This window comes from Polypterus senegalus, chromosome 12, assembly GCF_016835505.1.
Source record: "Polypterus senegalus isolate Bchr_013 chromosome 12, ASM1683550v1, whole genome shotgun sequence".
NCBI classification, from domain to species: domain Eukaryota; kingdom Metazoa; phylum Chordata; class Cladistia; order Polypteriformes; family Polypteridae; genus Polypterus; species Polypterus senegalus.
In genome coordinates, this window is record NC_053165.1 from 159,996,387 (window position 1) to 160,014,634 (window position 18,248).

Consider the following 18,248-nt stretch of genomic DNA (forward strand, 5'->3'; position numbering starts at 1 on the left):
GTAATAATAGTATTGACATCGTTGTGTCACATATCCAATGAACCGCTAGTACCACTATGTTCTTGCATAGATGGTTTACTGTTTAAAAAACGTATTATGTGTACTTTACAGAAGCTAGGCCTTGCTCAATCGTTACGCCAGAACTGCCATGATGAAATTACAGTTCAATAATTGAAATCTGGTACAAATAACTGTGAACCAGCGATCTACTTTAGCATTTCATCAATTAGGCGCATTAACACGTTGAGGGCTGAATATTTTTTTCAAAAAAACATTGTTTCTGAAAAGCAATGGTTTCACACAGAAATCAGCATAAAACATCTGTCGCTGCATGCTGTGGCTGCCAGTTTCCCAAGAATGTGCGGCAGGTTTGGTGCCAGGCGGTCTTCACTGGTCGCTGTGCATTGCAGTCTGGTTTCTACCTCTTATCATTGTCAAGTGGCAGTCCTCCTGGTGAACATTGCCATAGGCGTGTCAGCTACATGAACCTGTTCAGCACCACAATTAGGTGGGGACCAGTCAGCTGAAGCTGGAACCTCACATTCGTTTTCGATCACTCGTATCAAAATCGTAGTCCGACAAGTCATAGTCCAGTTCAGAGATAATAGGCAAAACTTCGTCCACAGAGTATTTTGCTTTACGCATTCACTTTGATCTCTCGCCATTATGTCAGTGCCATTTTTGCGTTGTTTGCGCCTTACTACTCACACGAGCGCAGGAAATCTCGGTCAAACCAATGAAGCTAACTTTCCTTCTAGCAACGAGAGTCCAACTAAAACATAACGGTATCGTCAACTCCTACTTTTGACAAAAGTCGACACCAGCCCTGAAAGAGTTCATGCTCATCAAAGACTGTTATGGAAACTTCCCAGACAAATCACATAAAGACCGGGGATCCTTGATATTTAATAAAATGGTGGCCTAAAAGAAGTACCTCAGATCATGAAGGGAATAAGCAAACTGGGTAATACGTCTTCCTTCATGAGCTCTTTGGCCGAGGCACAAGGGCAACGCAGTTTTATACCAACACCTTTAAGCAGGGCTTAGTAAATTTGGTTTATATATTATTTTTGGAAATACTTTCTCAACAGAAAGTGATCAGTTTTGTTAATGGTATAGCAAAATCCCAAGATGAGAATATAGTAGAGGTGCAGTAGTACTGTTATGTGCACTGAGTACAGTAGATGTTTCTGTGTAACACGGACTTCATAACCGTACTGTAATCCCCACTTCAGTGTGCTCATGTTGCTTATCTTGATGCAGCATAAACTCATGCAGTGGCCTCCTTTCCAATTTTGGAAGCTCACCATTGTAATACAAGATAATGCCTTACACAAACGCTACAAAAGGATGCGTGTACGTATATAACAACAACAAGATTCGTGAATGAAAATAAAATAAATTGCGTGAATGTTATTATTTCTATTGCTTGCAATTGTCACAGTTATCTTTAACAAGCTTTATTTTATAACGAGTTTCTGTACAACATCCAGTTAATCTATTTTTTCAGTAGTTTTCGTCATGTGAAAAAAAAAATCACAGCAATTTTTAGTTCCGTTCTTACCGTGTAATTTTTGAGTTTCCCTGACTCTGAATTTATTAAAACATAATCACCCAACCTACAAGTCAAGCATTTCCCTTACTGAGAATACAAATTTTGTAGGATCTACAAATCGGCCAAAGCCTTGCTAAATGAGGTGAGTCCATTGCTTATCATTGACTGCCCATTACGAAGGCGCTGCTGATGAGTTATTTATTATAAGCTGAACTTCAAATGATTTATTTTTCCAGTTTTAATCATTTAAACCCTTGTGTCTTGAAGGCCACAATATTTATGAGAAAATATTTTCTAAAAAGCATATATACGAGGGACACTCAAAACGTTTTCGCACTTTTATATTTTTGTTGGAAACAGTGAAGGCAGGAGGAGTAGGAACTGGGCATTAAAAAGTGGGCACACCACTGGTGAAATTGCATGAAAAAGGAAGGTGCCTATTGTAAGATGGACACTATATAGCGCCCGACCCGACGCAGACTGGACACGGGAGGCACTTTGATTTTTCTTCGTCTGTGGGCTGCGCCTTCCTGGTACCCACAGACACAACACAGTCCCAAGCACAAAAGCACTTTTCTCTTCCTCTCGGCACCACCTCTCCTCCCAGGCAACCTTGTCGTCGTCCTCCTCCTCCTCCTCCTCCTCCACCCGACTCTGGCCGCTGAGTGGTGGTCGCTGGCTCCTTTTATAGTTCACCCGGAAGTGCTCCAGGTGCTTGGTCCCCGGGTTCCGGCTACACTCCCGGGTGTGATGAATATGCTGCACACATGGGCTCGGGAGTCCCAAACACAGCACCCCCTGGCGGTACCTGCAGGACCCAACAGGGCTGCACCCAACTCCAATTCCCAGCAAGCCCTGTGGGAAACCGAGGCACTGCTCCACTACAGGGGGCAGCCATCTAGTGCCTGGTTGGTTTGGGGGTATTGCACTGTCCAGGGCTGCTCCCCCTGAATATAGTGTGCAGGGGCATCCTGGCTGGGCATGGACACCAGCCTCCTGCCACACTATGTAGAAAAGTGATGTCATTTGTTTTTGAAATTCTTAATAAATAGAGATAAAAAAAGTGTGGAAACTTTTCGAATGTCCCTCGCGTTATCAAGCAAGGTTAACAAAGCCTTGAGTTCATTTACAAGTGCCAGTTTGCTACTAATTGATAGACTGGTTGCAGTTAAAGTTTCAAGTCTATTGTACACCTAAAATACACCTCACCGACGCTTGCCCTAAAACTGAGGCAGTGATGCCTAATTTAGCTTTTGTAATATGACAACATGAAATGGATCATCTCATTTGCAAGATGTTCTGATGAAAATAGTACAGCACAATAATCCTATTTTCATTTTAAGCATGAGGATCGAGTTTTGATTTTATTTAAAAAAAATACTAAGCAATGGGCGGCACGGTGGCGCAGTGGGTAGCGCTGCTGCCTTGCAGTTAGGAGACCTGTGGGTTCGCTTCCCAGGTCCTCCCTGCATGGAGTCTGCATGTTCTCCCCGTGTCTGCGTGGGTTTCCTCCCACAGTCCAAAGACATGCCAGTTAGGTGCCTTGGCGATCTTAAATTGTCCCTAGTGTGTGCTTGGTGTGTGTGTGTGTGCCCTGCGGTGGGCTGGCACCCTACCCGGGTGCCCTGTGTTGGCTGGGTTTGGCTCCAGCAGACCCCCGTGACCCTGTAGTTAGGATATAGCACGTTGGATGATGGATGGATGAAAACTAAGCAATAGTGAAAAAGCATGGTGGTGTCTTTGGTAATGCAGCAGGTACCTGTGTCTTCTCACATCTTCTGGTGGTGTTTTCTGTATGGAGAGATCTAACTGTGAAAGATAAGAAGTGAAGAGTAGCGCTGTCATTTTATTAAGATTGTAATGCTTTCTGATCTTCTGCCATGAAGCTTACAGGACAGAGAGATGACAGGAAGCCAGTCCTGGGTGACTGCCAGAGCACAGGAAATGTTCCAGGAAGCAGGAAGCTGGAGCTCTGAAAGAGGACACCCAGACGACATGCAGGACACTCGGCACAACCCACAGGTAGAGCTTTAAAATTGCCGAACTAGGAATTGGGACAGCCGCAAACACAAACACCTAAGAAGTCTGCAGAGAGTGGAGCTAACTGCATTACACTTGTTTATTGTCAGACCATGAAACCTGAAAAATTTCATTTTATCTGAAAATGAGATGAACAGCCTTTTTGGCCAAAGATAAGACCGTATGCCCTTACAGGAAATTACTTGTGATAATATTATTGACATTGTTGTGTCACATATCCAACAAGCCGCTAGTACCACTATGGTCTTACATAGATGGTTTACTGTTTGTAAAGAAAATGAACGCTAAAGTCTCGCTATGTGATGTGTGCCCTGACATTGTCATACTCTGATAAGCTCTAACTCCACCATATGCACACTGTTTATGCCTGTCTTCTTCAAATGATTTCTACATGTGATCTCAGTTACATAGATTGTTTTTGATTATTAATTCACTTTATTTTAAAAGTATGTTGAAACAAAGGACGATATTTCAAAAGAGGGAAGTTGGCCACATCACTTATTAAAATAGCGCCCTACCTTTCTTGATTTTCACTGTGTGTTGTCTGGTACAGCCATGAAGAAAGAATAAGTCACCTCCTTTTAAAGTCCTATTGGTAAACTCTTTCGTGTGACAACACGTTAGGAATAATCAGTTTATGCAATCGATTACCCACACGCCCTTCAGCTCATGACGTCATGCTGTGCCATTCCAGTCACTTGGAGAAGTTATCTCTCACCTCATCCACTGTGTGCCTCCCTTGGGTTAGAACCACAGAGATGCACTTCATAGCCATACTTTTCACGAGCCATTAACCAGTTTTGTCTCGGTTTTCCATTATCCACGTGTTCCTGTAAACTCAATGCCACCTATGGATTGTATGGATTTTATGAATTGTAAAGATCACACATAACTTCTTGTATAAGTTGGCACACACCTGGTGCTGAAGGAATGAGATTCAGGATCACCAAGAAGGTAAGTCCAGCTACAAGGACCAAAGCAATCTATTGTAAAATCACCTACTTGTGTGCAAGAAAAAAGAAATGAAGTAGATGCTTTCGTTGTATGGCTTCATGTTTTAGATAAATATGGCTTCTATTTAGTATGGACATGATGATCATTTTGCTCTGTGGCATGCTCTCTCAGGTTTTTTTTTTGGGGATCCAATAACCTAGGATCTGCACAGAGAGGCCTTCAAAGTGTTTCTTTGGAGGCACAGCAATAACTGTATGTGATTCTGACTGTAATGTACACATAAAATAATTTTAGACTATTATTTCTGTTGATGCAGTGATGTCAGATGATACCTTTATCAATCATCTGGAGTGATTTCATAAGTGTACTATAATATGCTATAGTATACTAGTAGTATATAATAAAAATGGCTTAGTGGTCATAGCTGAACTGTTCTTTATATTTACCCTTTTTGGTTGATAATTAAACATTATCCCTTTTTGCTCTGTAGAAGTCATCTGCTTACAACATATTTGAACAATACTGAAGTTGGGAGGTGGCACTCTTTTCATGCCTGCAGTGCACATTGACCTGTCTTTAATTCAGGTTCTTTCTATAGCAATCCTCCTCTTGGGGTGTTGCTTCTGTTCCTTCCTCCTATGACCACAGCCATCCAGTGACACTTCCTCTTCCTCTGTTTTGCAGTCGGTAGAGATGAGAGAGATGGGGCGGGATGGTTACTCCGACAGTGAGCACTATCTTCCTATGGAAGGGCACGGGAGAGCTGCTTCCATGCCTCGGCTTCCTGCAGACAACCAAGTGAGCACCTCCATCCTTTCACACTCGTACCCTTACACCCCCCCTTCCCCGTTTCTCATGCCACTGCACTATCCTCTCTGCCTCAGAGATCACATTGTAAAGGCAGGCGTGGAACGACAGATGGCAACCAAGAGAATGTTGACTTTTTGAGAAAGTAGGATTTATGGTGCAGCTGGACTTTGGATATACAGTATAATACATAAGTTATCCATACAACAAGCATTGAATACCATCTTAAATGTTCATAAATGAACCAGAAAACAGGTAGACGGTGCACAGTAATTTTCCCAAATACAAACACTGCCTGTTCCTCAAAGTCAGTAAATTTTGAACAAGTTCTGAGCATTTTAAATTTCTTAACATCTACCTGCATTGTTAATGTAAAGCAAATTCGTTTTCTTGATTTTGAGAAAAAGAAAGAAGGTTAGCCTGAAACAATGAGTACATTGCCATTACTACCATGGCTTAATTTAACATAAAGTTCTTAATGTGAGTATAGGAATAATACGTTCCAGTGGAAATTTGCTTTTCTCAGACAAAGGTCATCTTAATTATAAACATATAACATTTTATAATTTTTTTTGTAAGTTCAAAAGAAGCTTAATTTGCATATTTGCACTTTTTTCACCACCCATTATGCATTTAAAGTCCATTATCCCATTAAGCCAAGCGTCACTCACATTTGTTATGTTTTTACCCTTAAATCTACATTTCATTTGCCATCCATATACTGCACTTACAATTAATCCGGAAAATTAGAGCCTAAAATGCACAATCTTTTAGGCATTCCTTTGAGTGATAAAAGACATGTTGTGATGTCTTGCTACATTGGAAACAATCACATTCAAGTTTATTGTTATGTATGCACATTACAACGAAATTCTCATTCGTATGTCTTCTCAGAATAGGGACAAATAATGCAGCACCTACAAAAAGACACATAAAAATACAAATCTATATAAAAGTTGTAATTTCAGTGCTTAGCCTGCCTACTTGCACTGAGTCAAAGTTCAAGATACTCTCCATCCATCCATTATCCAACCCGCTATATCCTAACTACAGGGTCATGGGGGTCTGCTGGAGCCAATCCCAGCCAACGCAGGGCACAAGGCAGGAAACAAACCCCAGGCACGGCGCCAGCCCACCGCAGGGCACACACACACACACACACACCAAGCACACATTAGGGACAAGTTAAGATCACCAGTGCACCTAACCTTCATGTCTTTGGACTGTGGGAGGAAACCCACGCAGACACGGGAAGAACATGCAAACTCCACACAGGGAAGACCCGAGACGCGAACCCAGGTCTCCTTACTGCGAGGCAGCAGCGCTACCCACTGCGCCACCGTGCCGCCCACAAGATACTAAGTTATCTGAAAGTTTTATTATCAGAAACCATGTAGAAAGTGTACTGTATTTCAAAGTTTGAATTATTTTAATATGGTGGCGCAGTAGATGGCGCTGCTGCCTTGCAGTAAGGAGACCTGTGGGTTTGCGTCCCGGGTCCTCCCTTGATGGAGTTGGCATGATCTCCCCGTGTCTGCGTGGGTTTCCTCTCACAGTCCAAAGACATGCAGGTTAGGTGCATTGGTGGTCCTAAATTGTCCCCAGTGTGTGCTTGGTGTGTGTGTGTCCTGCGGTGGGCTGGCACCCTGCCCGGGATTTGTTCCTGCCTTGTGCCCTGTGCTGGTTGGGATTGGCTCCAGCGGACCCCCGTGACCCTGTGTTAGGATATAGCGGGTTGGACACTGACTGACTGACTATTAAGTTAATTAATAAAGTAAAAATACAGTACAAGCAGGACTCTTTTGACATTCATCTACCAGTGGCTGTCAAAATGAAATAACACAGTCACAAAGCAAAATCAGCGCTAGGGTAGTTTTAGCGGGGGGCACTGGATTTTTACTGGGGCTTCTATTTGTGATTGTAACTTCAAATAAGGCACACACTACTTTTGATCCATTAACAAATACACCTCAGAGCACATAAAGAAAAAGATCACAGAAAAAAGAACTTCATCCTGCACGATTCAACGCTGCATTACCACACTGCAACAAGCCAAAGGCAGGTTGTGTCGCTCAAACGCCTGTCAGGTATTACCAGTAGTTTTTACATGGCATTTAACTTTTCAGTATTTGCTACAAGTTCAATTTTAATTTTATTCCCTCCATTAAATGAGTTCCTAATTGGCACAAGCAGTGCAAAATAACTTTCTAACATTTCATTTTGAGCTGCCTTCTTTGGCCATATTTTTGATGCTGTGGAGTTAAACTTAACCACAGATATTGTGACACTGAATAGCTTATTATGGTGAGAAACTCTACAGTAGTAATAATAATGAATGAATAAACACATAAATAAATAAACTGACAAACAAACAACATACATATACTGTAGAGTGCAGCAAAGCCTGCATTAACACTACTTGGTCTCGGTGCCCAAATTGAAATCAGTAAAGAAATCTAATGTGCCACCTGTGCAGCGATTACATAGAGGCTGGGGGGCTGTCAAGAGGCAGGGCCTGTTAAAGCCCATTGCGGCACTTCCTGTGTGATTTTGGGCTATACAAAAATAAACTGAATTGTATTGTATAGCCATTCAGCTAATGTGAAATGTGTGATCCGCACATCGGCTGGAATCACATGCGTCAGTTTTCTGTGTTGTAGAAACAGAGCAGAAAGGCCACAGCATTATTTGCCTCAGTATCTTCTATGTGATTTCCTCCAACTCTATTCAGAAAAGAATTTAGAAGTATATTGGCAGTAAAGACGGGCAGGAGTTTATTGTTAACCACTTTAATGAATTTTCAAACATAGGAGATCTTTCAAATGAGACAAATAACATTTTAATGTCTGTGCAACCGTCTGTCCCTACACCTCTCTCTGCCTTTGTCTCTCTGTTTTTCATGAGTCGCATGTTGAATAGAAATGTAGTCAAGCCACATCCTTAAATGAAAGTCCGATCTTACTGTTTAAACTCAGATCAAACAAAAATTTAACCGAATTCACTACTGCATACAAAAGTGGCCTCTATCTGCTCTCAAAAAAAAAAAAAAGAATATTGTGAGGTTTTTGAGTGTTTGCACTAAATCTACTCTGTCAGAATATGTGAAAGAAATCAGAATTAGATCATAAAGTAGTAGTAGAGTCAACAAAACAGTATTTAAAATTATATACAATATATTAATATACTAGAACACATGCCATGCCATGCGATGGGTGACACCTCAGCGCCACACTAGTTCAGATGGAATGGGACCAGTGTGAGAGTTTTAATGGTGGCTGGAGTGCCAATTCTGCCACCAACGCCCAGGTTTTCCCTGCAGATTGGAGGGCCTTCATGCAGGGCTGGATGCAGATTAACGATGGAGTGTTTGTTACTGTGACAGGCTGTTCAGCGGCATTCCCTTCTTTAAAATAAATACTGTACTAGCGACTGGGAGCCCAATCGAATCGGGCTACAAATTCTACGTTTGTGAAATCCATACTTTCTCTGCAAAGAATTATTTGTTTTTTTAAGTCTTTGAAATGATTTTGTTATCATGGCACTGATTTGTGCTTATAATTGACCTTTTCGGCCGATGTAATGAAGAGCTTCCTGTTTAAACGGGGCTGCCAGACGTGAACTCGGCTCTTCGGCGCACCTCATTTGATTTTTTCCGGCAAACAAATTTTCAAAACAAACCGTACTTTACACCTCTAATCAGAGTCGGAGTAATAATTATGTTGGCGTAGTCATTTTAGATCTGAGATCAGCTAAAATTTAAACAATGACCGTTGTTAATACCCAGCCATCATTACTCAGTTTGCCAATAGATGTCAGAAGGACGGATGCCAAAGCCGAACTGCCCAAAGATAGATTTCGACATACCAAGCAAATGGCGATACGTTCTAAATTACTAACGGTTCTGGAGCTGTTGAAGGGTTTAAGTCAGTCGACGATGTTAGTCCTGGAAAGTACGCCCCACCAAAGCAACGTTCCAAAAACCAACCAAACTTACTGTTATCTGCTCGAGCCAACACCGACTTACTATACTGGGCCGTCCAGCTGCGTCACTGAAGTATTTGAACATTCTTAGCCAATCATGCAATACTGCGTCCGCGTTTGCCACGTTCTGTTCTGACTACAGAGGCAGAGTCCCATTGCATGGTTCTAACTTGTATTAGCCGAGGTATTGACGCGAACACCATACATACGGATAGTATCAAATTATATATGAGGACACTGTCCACCATAATAAGAAAAATTAAAATCAGGTGACATTGACAAGAAGCTGAAGGCTTAAGATATCATGAAGGCCTTCTATTTATCTGCCTTATTCTGTTGATGAACAAAAACAAAGGACGGCACAGGCAATGGAGGCTAATGCAACACTAATGTCTATCAAGCTAATGTGTCACCAGAAAACAGATGGGACATTAAGTTAAGTGGAATGGACAGGAATGGAAGTAAAGGCAGAGGATAGTGCATCTCACCAAAGCAGTCCCTTTTTTTCCAAATGTTTTTGTCTTCGCCTATAGATAAGATGTTCTTAATTCATTTTCACGTGTGTCGATTGTTACAGTCAGAAAGGTCGCACAATCAAGGTCATACTTAATGCATGTTTGTTATATTTTGGTTTATTTATTTTTTTTTATTTCCCACTGATCCCCTTACCCTGCTGCCCACTTCCTTATCCTGTTCTCTCTAGAATGTTATGCCTTTTTCCAACCCGTCAAATTTGCGTTTTTCACTTGCTTTCCCCCCTGCATGCTAAAAAGCAAATTATCAGTTGACCGACTGTCTCTGTGTGACATAAAAACTGAAAATCCTGAAGGAGAAGAGAAAGGTACAGAAAAAAAAAAACAATATGCCAGACATGAGCTCTTGTAAGTTAAAAGGCTGTACTTAATTATCAATTGTCCTTTGGTGTCATGTGTATCTTTAATTTCTGGATAAAGGGGAAAAATTATATAAGAATAGTTTGCATTTACAAAGTTGTGCACCTATAAAGAAAGACCTTCTGTCAAAGTACGTCATTCAGGATAATTCCAGAAATTCAAATATATCCCCTTGTTAATGAATATTTTGAAATAAATCTGTGATTTAGGCCACCGTTGAAAACTGAATTTTACCAAGTATAAATATATATGTTGTATTTGCAGTATGTGTCTAAATCAGAATATACTATTTTTCTGTTTATATTCTAACATAAGAAGTAGCTGGATGACTTTTAATGACAAAGTAGCATTACATCACATCCCTATCGAGAATCTGGACATTGTCAGTAATCTACTGTTAGTGGTATTTTACTATAATAATAATAATAATAATATAATAATTGGGTCCTCCCTATGTGGAGTTTGCATGTTCTCCCCGTGTCTGCGTGGGTTTCCTCCCACAGTCCTAAGACATGCAGGTTAGGTGTATTGGCGATTCTAAATTGTCCCTGGTGTGTGTGTGTGTAAAGAAGGCTGATCAGATATGAAACATAACCAGTAGTGAATGTGCTGGCTGCCAAATGAATAGTGAATAAGCGACTCTTTTGGGTTCATATATTATTGGCGCAGTGGGTAGCACTGCTGCCTTTCAGTAAGGACACCTGTGGGTTTGCTTCCCGGGTCCTCCCTGCGTGGAGTTTGCATGGTCTCCCCGTGTCTGCGTGGGTTTCCTCCCACAGTCCAAAGACATGCAGGTTAGGTGTATTGGCGATTCTAAATTGTCCCTGGTGTGTGTGTGCCCTGCAGTGGGCTGGCGCCCTGCCTGGGGTTTGTTTCCTGCCTTGCGCCCTGTATTGGCTGGGATTGGCTCCAGCAGACCCCCGTGACCCTGTAGATGGATATATCAGGTTGGATAATGGATGGATGGATGGATGGATAATATAATAATTGTAATTTCCCCTTAGGGATAAATAAAGTATTATCTATCTGTCCATCTATCTATCTGTCTAACAGTCCTATTTTGAAATGTTAAGATTCCAAGCTCTCCTGCCTTCAGCTGTGCTGTCCTGCCATATTAGATTTCCAGTATTAGTCAATAGCATTTTGGAAGGCAAGGGCGGTATAAAAATGAACTAATCCAGTATTCGGTACCTCATTGTGATAACACTAGAGCCTAAAAAATAAACTAGCATGTAAAGATGGCACACCTAGATTTCAAAATGGGGAATAGGACTTTCTATGAAATTAAATAAAGTATTCTTATTATTTACACATCGGTTTGGCACAGTTGCTGCAGGCAGTGGATAGACTGTCAGGCCACACTTTTGATTGTAGACCTTATGTGTGAGTTACGTGTGACCCCTTATGAGTTTTCTTCATGAACTCCCATTCCGTCCCACACTTCAAAGTCAAGTTGTGACTCTAGATGACACCTGTGTGTCTGTGCTTTTGTTTGCCTCGTTCAAGAGTAGCCCTTCCCATGACAGCTACTTACAGTCCTGAACTGAATACGTGCATCAGAGAATGGTCCACAGAACCTACAGTACATTTCTATGCACACATTTTCAAATATGGAAATATAGTTTGTTATTTGATAGCAGGTGTTGTGGGTTTCTAGGCTAAACGAAGGACAATGGTCATTCATCACATAAATCTTCTGCAGAGTTTTCACTTAAATAAAGCCTATTACATGCTGATTGTCATAGTTCAGAACAGGAGGTTGAAGGGGAAGTTAAACATCTGTGGCATAGGGGCTTATCTTAACACTGGCAGTGCCAGTGTTCATAACAGTAACTAGTTTTATACCAGATTTTTAATAATATGTCACTATTTTTCAAAATGCTGTCTTTAAAGATGATCTGGGTGGGTATTTGTAAATGATATAAATTGTATTTTTCTTGACTATCTTCACTAATATAACTCTTCTTGGACAAGTTTTATAAATACAAGTGGTCTGGTCTAAAAATCATTTCCATGCTAGTGTTACAATAAGCCCATATGTGAAAAAGAATGAACTTTCCTTTTAACGCTCATTTCCAATTGGTAGGCCAATGGCTGGTGCTAATACAGTTAGAGATGTGCTGCGGATAACACAGGCGGCCTAAAAGCACTTTCCATCGCCTAAACACAGAGTAGTACTACATGATTTCTCATTGGAGATTCTGAGAAGAGAATGGGCATCACTTGACAATAATTAACAGTGTTGGCATCAAGAAAAAAGTGTTGGGACAAAATTTTCCTTTTGATGGGGATATGCCTTCAGTGTAGGGCAAGGGTTGGGACTGGAGTTTCAGGTGGTCTGTTTCAGCTACTCGGGTCTACACTGGGTCAAGTGTACCTTTCCGCCCTTCCTCTTCCACCTTCTCCATGATTCACAGATCGTTGTGCTCATTGGTGTCTATAAATTTGTTTTGCTTTCTCTCAAATGTACGCTGCATGATGTGCAGCGCTGTCACTATGTAAATGCATTTTTCTTTCAGTGTCTCATGCCCTGTGGTAAGTGTGTTATTGTGCTATTTGTGACTGCACTTGTCTTACTGCTGCTTGCTGTCTAACTGGGATATCTTGTGCTTTCTCTTCTTTTCCTCTTCCATTTCCCTTTCCTTCCCCTGTTTTGTCCAATCATACCCTCACTGCCCCTTCTTCTTTTCTGCATTCTTAAATACCCTTTCCTGTTTACGTTGTTTGCAACCTTTTTTGTTGTAATTTATAACTTTTGCCTTCTGTTTTGTTTTTCATGTGGCTACTCTGTCCACTCCTCCTCCTCCCACCCTTTCCATTCCCTGCTTTCACTTTTCCTTCCTGATTCTGTCTCCTGCTTCGGTGTGTGTGCACCTCTTGTGTGGCTGTTGGCAGAGGAGGAAAGGGCGGCCCCGTGGGAATAACCTCAGTGTATGTACCTTGTCTCAGTCTCTTCTCTTGGCCTCCTCCACTTTTTTTAGAGAGATTTTGACTCTCCTTGTGTCTCTCTCTTTCTCTCTATCTCTGATTATTTCTCCCTCTATAACTTAGTGCTTTCCATTTTTTGTGTGCGTGTTTTGTTTTTGGGGTGACTTCTGACCTCATTCAGATGCTGCTGCTTTTGACCAGTACTTGCTAATAACCCGTAGATGTGATAAAAATCAGTAAGAACTATCAACGCACTGGTCTCCTCTCATCTGCTTTACTACATGTCTTTTGTCTTTCTTATTGTCTCATTTTACTGCTGGATGTTGTGAAGTCTCATGTCAACTGCATGTATCACACAAAGTGATTTGGTGTCTAACCCTATCTCTCAAATGTCTTCAGGTGAAAGCAATGTTGACCACCACAGCACCTATGCAACAGACCAACATTTTTTCCTAGTATGTAAAGCTTTCAAAATGCTCCACAAAAGATATTACATAAGGACATATACATTCATTTTGCCTGTACTTGGCATATGCATTGTATAGACAGAAATTGAAGTTAACTATCATACAATATATCTGTGGACAGTGAGTGTCTAAGATGCTGAGATGCCTTACCTGGGACACAGTTCAAAAGTTTCAGTTTAAAATCTACCACACAGTGGAGCTGATCCACATGCCAATAGGCTAAGCAGGGCCCATCAATGTAAAGCAACCCCAGAATCAAATTGAGTTCAGCGTAGGTGAGTTAAGGGTAAGGGTAAGGATAAGAGCTCAGTTGATCAGGCAGTTGGCGAGGCCATATTCTTCAAATAATAAACCCATTTTTTGGTTCTGTGTATTTTACGGAAGCCGAGAGAGGACGTGCAATTTTGTTAGTTTTCTAAATTGTTTCCCCGAGATAACGGAATCATTTTATCGAGATCCCGATAAAACAAAAGATCTTATTTTCTCGAAATTATGAATTGAGTCGGGCTACAAATTCTATGTTTGTGAAATCCATACTTTCTCTGCAAAGAATTATTTGTTTTTTTTAAATCCTTGAAATGATTTTGTTATCATGGCACTGATTTGTGCTTATAATTGACCTTTTCAGCCAGTGTAATGAAGAGCTTCCTGTTTAAACGGGGCTGCGAGATGTGAACTCAGCTCTTCGGCGCACCTCATTTGATTTTTTCCGACAAACAAATTTTCAAAACAAAATATATTTTACGACTCTAATCAGAGTCGGAGTAATAATTATGTCGGCGTGGTCATTTTAGATCTGAGATCGGCTAAAATTTAAACAATGACCGTTGTTCATACCCAGCCGTCATTACTCAGTTTGCCAATAGATGTCAGAAGGACGGATGCCAAACCGAACTGCCCAATGATAGATTTCGATGTACCAAGCAAATGGCGATACGTTCTAAATTACTTACGGTTCTGAAGCTGTCGAAGGGTTTAAGTCAGTCGATGATGTTAGTCCTGGAAAGTACGCCCCACCAAACCAACGTTCCAAAAACCGACCGAACTTACTGTTATCTGCAATACTCAGCCGTCCAGCGGCGTCACTGAAGCATTCGAACATTCTTAGCCAATCATGCAATACGGTGTCCGCGTTTGCCAAGTTATGTTCTAACTACAGAGGCAAAGTCCAATTGCATGGTTCTAACTTGTATTGAGTCGAGGTATTGACACGAACACCAAACACACGGATAGTATCAAATTATATATAAGGATTCTATCTAACGTTTAATGTTTACCTTATTGAAGCCACGTCCTGTTTGAAATGGCAGAAGAGCAGAACTGTATTGATCAGCGCGTCACATTTTTGTTCAGTCAAGGTTTGACACAGGCTGAAATATGTTTATGCCTTAGTTTAGAAAATAAGAATGTTAGTGTCCGTCATTTAAGAAGAAGGTTAGCAAGGCTTAGGCGTCGCAATCTAAGCGTGCCTGATGCCAGGAGCAAAGGTTAAGTTTCGTTTTCTTGAGATTGCGATAAAATTATTCTGTTATCTCAAGAAAGCTAATTTTCAATTTCTCAGCATCTCGATAAAACTATTCCGTTATCTCGAGGAGACAATAAAAAAAAAAAAATATTGCATGCCCTCTCTTGGCTTCTGTAGTATTTTCTTGCACATAACACACATAAATACCCCAACCAAAGTACATAAATGTACTCATGTGCCTTTAACACTAGCCAGCCAGCCAGACTGGAGAGTAAGCTATTCGAAATGCAAGTGGATGCTCCCTTAGTTTCGTAGATCATGGACTATCTGACGGGAAGGCCACAGTTTGTGCGGCTACAGGGCTCTGTGTCTGACACCGTGCTGTGTGGCCCTGGTGCTCCACAAGGGACAGTTCTGTCACCATTCCTCTCCACCCTGTACACTACAGATTTTAGTTTCAACACAGAAGGGCTGCCATCTGCAGAAATTCTCTGCTGACTCTGCAATAGTTGGTAGTATCAGACATGGAGACGAGACGGAATACAGGAAGGTAGTGGACAGTTTTGTTGACTGGTGTGAGCTGAATCAACTGCAGATCAATGCCAGTAAAACTAAAGAACTGGGAGTTGATTTAAGAAGATTGCGATCTCCAGCCATTCCCCTGTCTATTAGGGGTGTGGAGGTGGAGATTGTTGAGGAGTACAAGTATCTAGGGTTGCATATGAACAATAAGCTAGACTGGTCCAGGAACTCGCTGGCCGTATACAAGAAGGGTCAAAGCAGGCTGTATTTCCTACGCAAGCTCAGATCTTTTAGTGTCAGCAACACTATGTGGTGGATGTTCTATAACAGCGTGGTTGCCAGTGCCATTTTCTTCGCTGTGGCATGCTTAGGGAGCAGCCTGAAAGTGGCAGATATCAGGAGACTAAACAGACTAATTCAGAAAGGCTGCCTCTGTGGTAGGAGAGAAACTTTGACAGCTTGGAAACTGTGGCAGATCAGAGAATGTTGTCTGGGCTTCGGTCAGTTATTGAAAGCGCTAGTCAGCCACGTCATAGTGTTGTGGTTGGACAGACGAGCGTCTTCAGCAGTAGACTGACTAGCATCAAGTGCTCCACTGAACGTCACAGCCATCAGACTCTAGAACTCTTTTTCCGGTCGCTCATCCACACTTTAAGTTGTTACCATTTTTCTTTATTGGATATCCAGGTACATTTTTTCAAGTATTTGAAATGTGCAACATACAATCTGTTCTTATGCAATAAATTGTCTGCTCTTCACATGAGAATAATCTTATTTGTTCTCATAATGTGCAATATTAACTTAAGATGCAACACTCTGTACTTTAGTTTTGATACTTACATTTATTATACCTTATTTATATTTACATGATTACTTTATACTTGCCCTTAGTGTAACATGTCCCACGTCTGGTGTTAAGTTGTAACATAAGTAATCTCCTTCGGGATTAATAAAGTTTTCTGATTTTGATAAATTATAATGAGCAAAGGACTTAAAGAAGTAGAATATAGTTCTGTAAAGTAACACACATGAATAAAGAGTTTACCAAAATTCAACTGAAAAAAAGCCAAACTGTGTGCCAGCTTTGAATCCTCATTACTAATTTAGAAACAAGAAGCCAAAGTATGACACACAAATTCTTTAAGAGCCTGGCAGCAAAGAAGACTTGCTCTCGGTGCAAACAACATTGGTTTTTTTCTTGTGCCCAGGTTTCTGCTTCAAATTAAATTAATCAGGAGTTGCTGATCTTTTAGATGAACTTCCACACAGTGCATTGGTCTCATTTTCGAGCCTTTGCTGAAACACATCAAGTGATTGTGGCATGGTTTTACAGAGCTGATCTGTAAGAGTTCATATGTCATGCTAATCATTTTGGCTTCATTATGTAAATTGCCGAGTATCAATGAGTTGAAATTCAGTGGATGTTTAGTGCTGTGGTGCAGCAGTGCATGGATCATATAACTGTATCTCATACAGACCAAAGATCATGACAATACTGAACTGCTGCAGTCTACACTAGTGCTTTGTGCTTAATTATTTAAGCAACCCACCCATCCAAGAGTAAATGACCTCAACCTCGCTGCAGTGAACACAATCTTAAGGTATGCTAGAAATGATCCTATTGTACATTTTTGCATGTACAGTGTTTTTACAATTGGAATGTTGAAAGGAGACCCCCTCAAGGTCAGACAAGGAGTTAATGGTAGTGATTGAATTGCTGTCTTCTGCACTGTGTATCAACCCAAGACACTTCACAATCTTAGATATATAATTAAATTAGTTTTTAAATGATCGATTGAGTGACTCATTTAGACATACAGGAAATCAAAACCATTGATTAAACTTTATATATATATATATATATATATATATAAACTGCTCAAAAAAATTAAAGGAACACTTTGAAAACACATCAGATCTCAATGGGAAAAAGAGATCCTCCTGGATATCTATACTGATATAGACTGGGTAATGTGTTAGGAACGAAAGGATGCCACATCGTTTGATGGAAATGAAAATGATCAACCTACAGAGCCCTGAATTCAAAGACGCCCCAAAAATCAGAGTGAAACAATGATGTGGCAGGCTAGTCCATTTTGCCCAAATTGAATTGCAGCAACTCCAAATTGTACGCAGCACTTCGTATGGCCCCTGTGTTCTTGTATACATGCCTGACAACATCGGTGCATGCTTCTAATGAGATGACAGATGGTGTTGTGGGGGATCTCCTCCCAGATCTGGACCAGGGCATCACTGAGCTCCTGGATAGTCTGAGGTGCAACCTGGTGGCATTGGATGGACCAAAACATAATGTCCCAGAGGTGTTCTATTGGATTTAGGTCAGGAAAGTGTGGTGGCCAGTCAATGGTATCAATTCCTTCATCCTCCAGGAACTGCCTGCATACTCTCACCACATGAGGCCAGGAATTGTCGTGCACCAGGAGCCACTGTACCAGCATAGGGTCTGACAATGGGTCCATGGATTTCATCCCTATACCCAATGGCAGCCAAGGTGCCTTTGTCAAGCCTGTAGCGGTCTGTGTGACCCTCCATGGATATGCCTCCCCAGACAATCATTAACCCACCACTAAACTGCTCATGCTGAATGATGTTACAGGCAGCATAATGTTCTCCAT

The 18,248-nt window shown here is 41.2% G+C and overlaps 1 protein-coding gene across 1 annotated transcript in view; it reads left to right on the forward strand.

The window, feature by feature from the left end:
- Positions 1 to 18,248, forward strand: part of LOC120540050 (voltage-dependent P/Q-type calcium channel subunit alpha-1A-like) — a 514,575-nt gene that overhangs the window by 478,512 nt on the left and 17,815 nt on the right. Inside the window, exons 46-48 of the mRNA XM_039770511.1 lie at positions 3,442 to 3,577; positions 5,234 to 5,347; positions 13,126 to 13,161. Of these exons, the coding sequence (XP_039626445.1) occupies positions 3,442 to 3,577; positions 5,234 to 5,347; positions 13,126 to 13,161 (286 nt within the window). The remainder of the gene's footprint in view (positions 1 to 3,441; positions 3,578 to 5,233; positions 5,348 to 13,125; positions 13,162 to 18,248) is intronic.